Raw genomic sequence first — 6,319 nt, 5'->3', positions numbered from 1 at the left:
TGATATGAATTTCCCAATTTTTCCTTAATCCCAATTGAAAACTTGGTAAATTGGTATTGAAAACCAAATTTTATACTTTGGTGGAGTGATCAAGCCTCCTCGACGCGTTAAACCACAATAGGATAAACTCATTCACATACTTTTTTACCATACTTGTTACATGTCTTATTTATGAACTACAAGTTATAATATTATGTATCTGTGAAAGATGTGCAAATTAAATACGACGAAGAAAGTAGTAGTACTAGTAATTTTAAATGTAAGTAGAAGTAGTACCCTGACTGACTAGTTTATTGTAAAAACATAGTTTTTATAAAAAAGGATCTCACGATCGATGAGTACATATCTAGTTTTTTGTTTTGCAATTTACAACTTGCTGAACTTGCTCATGTCCTTCTTTCATCTTTGTTTTCACTTTCTTTCTTTTTGTATTAACTTTCGAAAATTAACCATCAAGACTCCAAGAGTACAATTTAGTGTTTAATTTATTCCTACCTCCATATTCATATCATAATACTACCTCTCTAATATGAAATTTACTCTATTTTTCTTTTTAGTTTATCTCATTAAATTTGTCTTATTTCTATGGTATAAAACATTAAAGTTTCTAACATGCTGTAGTACTAGTGAAAATGCCCATCTTTTTGATGGAAGTTGGCCACTTTTCAAGTGTTGACCGTTTCTGTGGAATGCAGGTTATGCTGACTTATGCACAAGTCATTGTATTTGTGGCACTTTTAGGGTCCCTTTGGAAGCTCTGCTACTTTTTCGTCTAATGTATTTTATATTAAATGGCATTCAAATCGTTTCCCAAATAGTCAAAGAGACTTTTAGTTATTATTCGTATGAAGTATATATCAGGGAAACCAAAAATTTTAACTCTATTGCAGGAAGATTTGACAATGTTTTGAAACATTCATATTCCCAATATGACCATGTTTTTTGGGGTAATGAATCAGATATGACGTTCTATGAAGTATATTAGGTAGAAAAATGGTTTTCCCCTACTATAAAGAACATTCTTGGCGGCTATAGTATGGTTGGAGATTTGAATTTTTCTTGCTAGTTTGATTAGTCCTTGACATTTAACAATCTCTATATCTGAGCTATCACGCTGATAGAATGTCAAGCTAGTTAACATAGGGATAATTTCATTTTTTGCATATAATTTGAGGTTTACCCCATTGCCCCATTATATGTTACTAAAAGCAAACAAGAATTATTAATTTTTATACAGAAGGTTTTATACTAACTTCGGGTTGTAATCCAGAGAAATATGTACCTGTTACTTGCATTGTTGTTCCATTATGTCTACTTCTCTATACTGAAAATGATTAGGCTTTGAAGTGAAGTGTGTTCTTATCACATGTCATGCGTTTACAGAATATGGATACCTCAAGTCCTGCAGTTTTTGTCAATGGGGAATTTCTTCGTATGTTTATTGGGCGGAAAGTTTGCATAGTTGTTCAGGTGATGCAATCAGATGCAGGATCTATAGTCGGAAAATCAACTGATAATCAACAGGTTATCGTTAAGAAATCACAACCAACTCAGCCACTTACCAGATATGTTGAGGCTATTGGTATAGCAGACAGTAACCAATCTGTTCGTGCTGAGATATTGACCAACTTTGGTGATAATTTTGGTATGCTGACCTCAACTTATGCAAATAAAATTTTTTCTTCTATCTTGTCAATCCATACGGCAAACGAAGTATATCTTTCATTGGCTACTATACACATAATTTGATCCTTTCATAGTTTTGGCCATAGCAATATGTACTTTGAATGCATGGCATGACCTAAACCGCTAATGTGTTCTCATTTTGTTTTCTTTTTTGGGTTTGTTACAGATGCACAGAACTATAATGAGCTATGCCAGGTTGCTAATGGGGAATACAAACACTTGTTCCTTTGAGCTATGGACTTTGGTTAACTATTGATGGTCTGTTCTTTTACTCTAGCTCTTAATCAATGTAGTTTGGGTTTATCTAGAACTAATAGCGCTTTTTCAGTAAGCTTAAGCAACTTTGATCTGTTCATCTAAAAAATCAGTGGAACGTTTAGTTTAGTATATTAAATTTTAATTGTATGTTTTAAAAGCATTTTCCTTACATTAAAAGTTGTGTAGTCTATAACATTGAAGCCAAACATGAATCTTCCAACCGTTTCAAGGACTGAAGAAAATGACTATGTAACATCAAGGAGTCTTGAATTGGAATCACTCACCGATGGAAAGATATATTGACAATTGAGAATGAAGTGTCTCAAATCAGTATTTTAGTTTCTTATTTTAATTAATTATTACTTTGTTTCTTGCTAGGAAGTCAATCCATTTCATGTATATATAACAAAGAAGAGGGGAAAATTAATTCAATATCATGTATGTATAAGAACAGCACGAGACGGTCTCAATATGAGATGAATAGCTTAATCACCCCAATTATAATTTTTTTCTCAACATGTGCTTAATGCTTGATCTATTTAAGGTCATAATTGATACCTTTAAGGTTAAAATTAAATTTTTTTATAAGTTATAACTGATCGTAACTAATCAAAGATTTGAATTGATTATTCTTATATCAAAATTGAAATTTTTCAGAAATTATGAACTCTTGGTCATTTCGAAGAGCATTCACCGAATCAATTGGCAATCATAATTAAAAATCGATACTTCTTCCACCTTCACATACAAGGTTAGCGAAAATTACACCTACAACTTTATTTCAAAGTCCATTATAAACTGAAATTTGTTGAGGGAAGAGCAATACCACTATTATTGATCGATAATTAAAGAGTACAAGTACTCTTATGTTCCATTATTCTATTAAAACTATCATGTTGAATCGAATAAGAGTACTTATAATAAGCAGTGTTTTAACACTATTATTGATAGTGTTATACCGTTCATTTGTTGTTTGAGATTTAACCATAGAACACTTCCATTATATTACCTCCATTCTAAAATTGCGAAAAAATCATATTTAGGTAGAAGTTCATCAATTTACCGTCGAAATTGATCAATTTTAGGTCAAAACTGAAATTTTTTATTTTAATTGTTCTATTTAAGGCTTACTTTAAGTTGAAATTGATACACTTAAGGTCAAAATTGATACATTTAAGGTCAAAATTGATAAATGCCCAGAAAATAGAAAAAATGAGAAAAAACATGTAGGGCTATTACACACGCGAATTGGGCTGATCCAAATTGACGGTCTCATAATGAGATTGTCTCATCCAAGTTTTTGTGATATAAGAAGGGGAGACAGAAGAATATAATTATACTTTTTGCATTGCCAAGAATGTGTTTACTTTAAAGAGCGCTGAAATCACTAGAATAGCTCATTTGTTGGGTTCTTGTTCATTTACCCAATATAATATTATTACGTTCTTCTTAATTTCCATGTTATATTTTTGTTTATTTTTAAATGGCTTTTTTTAATACTCATTCGCTGTCATCACCCCAAAGCAACGTCCATCACCTACGAACACCCATAAACCATTATCCCACCACCATGATCAACACCCAAAGCATTACATTTGCATTAGAGCAGCGCTCCTTCGACAGGAGCGGCAACACCAACATATGCAACCTATATAACATCGCCTTTACGAAAGCTAGATATGGCTGTGACTTGTGAGGTACAATTAGGGATGGCCACGAAGCGGGTTACTCGGAACCGAACCGGTGCCGAACCGCTTGGAACCGGATCCAGAACCGGAACCGTTCGCGACAGGTTCTGAACTGGCCCAAACGGCGGAACCGTGAAACTGCCGGAAAAAAGTTGCCAGAACCGTGAAACCGCCGGAAAAAAACTGCATGAACCGGACCTAAGAACCGCGGGTTGGAACCGGAACCAGTCCGGGTGAACCGGTTCAACGGTTCCATGAAATCGGAACCGGGACCGGTCCGGGTGAACTGGCCCAACAGTTCCATGGAACCGAAACCGGAACCGGGACCGGGACTGGTCCGGGTGAACTAGCCGTTATATAGCCGTTGCCATTTTTCCTATAAATACCCATCACTTTCAATCATTTTCATTCACAACTCATCTCTTCTCCTACTCTCTCGACTTAATTACTTAATTACGCAATTATTCTCTTAATTACATAATTAGTTTTTTAATTATTTCTTAATTTAGTTAATTACATAATTAGTCTATTAATTAACTATTTATTTATTTATTAATTCTATTATTATTTCAATATTATCATGTCTTTTTTTTGAAAAAAGCCTCTAAAAAAGTTACTAAAGTGGCAAAATCATTGGGAGGTTCTAGCTCCAAAAGAAAGGCCACTTCAACTCCGTCGGTATCAACAACACCTTCGATTAGTAATTATAATTCTGAACCAAATTATCTAGAAGGGTACGACCAAGAATTACAAAATTATGCAGAAGAAGTGGAAAGAGAAATACAAATTGATGAAGAAGAAGAACAAGAAGAGGAACCAACGACCCCTATTGGGATACATAATTCTCGACAGTCATCAACAAGATCACATGAAGAACAACTAAAACAACAACAACAAAGACAAGCTCGTGGTAAACGAGTAAATTTCCAAACTATCGGTTTGTTTTATAATTTTATTCTTCAAATTGATTAAATTTTCAATTATTATTTATTTATATATTGTGGTATATATCTGAGTATGTCTTTATATTTAAATTTAGATGAAGATGAACCAGTAAGACAACCTTTTCCGGCAATGCCACCTCCTAGTGGTAGAGTTGTTTCACATGTGTGGTCGTATTTTGCAAAAGAACCAACCGACAATCCAGATGTTTTCTTATGCACTTGTCAAATTTGTGAAAGTTAAGGAGTAAAGCCCTTAATTTCATACAATTTCGCCAGAGTTAAATACTTTTTTAGTTTTTTATACATACATTATATATTCATTTTATAAAAATTTACTTATTGTGTTTTGTGAATACGTGTTAGGTGGTGGTACGAGATCTTTTAACAAACATTTGGCAAAGAAGCATGGAATCACAAAAGAAACTCATGCAGCAAGCGGCAGCGGGACCACAAGTCGAAGCCGACAGTGGGACATTCCCAGCACAGGTATGCCTTTTAAATATAATCGTAACGATATGATTGATGAATTTTCTAAGTATGTAATTTGTGATGAATTGTCTTTTAACCACGGTGAAATTAGGGCACACGAGCGTTTCACTAAAAAAACTTTGCAACCACAATATAGAGCAATCCCTAGGAGCACTCTTAAAAGACGCACAATTAAATTATATGAATCAATGCGCTATGAATTAATTGATATGTTTAAATCTTTTAATGGTAGGGTTAACATAACAACTGATATTTGGTCTGCTCCCCCACATTTAGAATCTTATATGTGTGTAACAGCACATTGGATAGATCAAAATTAGATTATTCAAAAAAGAATAATTGCTTTTGAGACAATGCTAGAAAGACATACGGGTGAAAACATAAATTATAGATTAGTAGAGATATGTAGAGAATGAAACTTATTAGATAAGATATTTTGTTGTTCTACCGATAATGCAACCGCTAACATTAAATGTATAGAACTTTTGTATAACGAGCCTGCTTTTAGTTTTATACTTGGGGGTAACTTATTACACATACGTTGTTGTGCTCATATAGTTAACTTATCTTGCCAAGCAGGTATAAAACAATTAAGCGATTTATTAGATCCAATTAGAGACATAGTGAAGTGGCTTAGAATTGGAAAGATAAAGAGACGATATAAGCAATTATGTGACCAATATCAACTAAGAAAAGTGTATTGGTCATTAGATACTCCTACACGTTGGGGCTCAACCAACGATTTATTAAGAAAAGCGATTGCTTATCGTCCAGTTATAACACAACTGTATAGTGAGTGTACAGATAGCTATATAACTGATGACACATAGGAACCAGCTATAGGTGTACATAAAATATTAGAAGCGTATGACCACGCAACTAAGATTTTTTCATATGTTTATGAACCGAACGTCCACTTAGTAATAAGTGAGTGTATTACTATTTTTTATCATCTTCTTAAACATACGCATGATGATACTAACCCATATTTAAAGCCGATTCTTGCAGATATGATGGATAAATGGAAGGCATATTTTACCGATTTTCCTTATATTTATGGAATTGCAACCATTTTAGACCCAAGTTTTAAAACAGAAGTCCTTACTAAAGTAATTAGATTTTACTACCAATAATTAGATCGTCCGCCTAGTGATGTACATAATTATGTTGGAAGTTTGAAAAAAATTTTAGCAGAACTTTATGATTATTATGCTAGTGTATATAACCCAAAACGCGATACGTCTAGGCGTGCAA

The 6,319-nt window shown here is 33.4% G+C and overlaps 1 protein-coding gene across 1 annotated transcript; it reads left to right on the top strand.

Moving 5' to 3' along the window:
* Nucleotides 1-1,386: 1,386 nt before the first annotated feature.
* On the top strand, nt 1,387-1,917 carry LOC130801673 (replication protein A 14 kDa subunit B-like). The gene is made up of 2 exons (XM_057665556.1): nt 1,387-1,645; nt 1,853-1,917. The coding sequence occupies exons 1-2, from the start codon at nt 1,387-1,389 to the stop codon at nt 1,915-1,917; spliced, it is 324 nt and encodes a 107-aa protein (XP_057521539.1).
* The last annotated feature ends 4,402 nt before the right edge of the window (nt 1,918-6,319 follow it).

This window comes from Amaranthus tricolor, chromosome 15, assembly GCF_026212465.1.
Source record: "Amaranthus tricolor cultivar Red isolate AtriRed21 chromosome 15, ASM2621246v1, whole genome shotgun sequence".
In the NCBI taxonomy this organism is placed as follows: domain Eukaryota; kingdom Viridiplantae; phylum Streptophyta; class Magnoliopsida; order Caryophyllales; family Amaranthaceae; genus Amaranthus; species Amaranthus tricolor.
Note: the sequence above shows the minus strand (reverse complement) of the source record. Positions and strands in the feature narration are given on the sequence as shown.

Excerpts from the sequence above, each read along its gene's own strand:
- LOC130801673 (XM_057665556.1), top strand. The coding sequence starts at position 1,387 with ATGGATACCTCAAGTCCTGCAGTTTTTGTCAATGGGGAATTTCTTCGT. Across the intron at positions 1,646-1,852 it reads CAACTTTGGTGATAATTTTG|ATGCACAGAACTATAATGAG; the intron begins GTATGCTGACCT and ends GGTTTGTTACAG.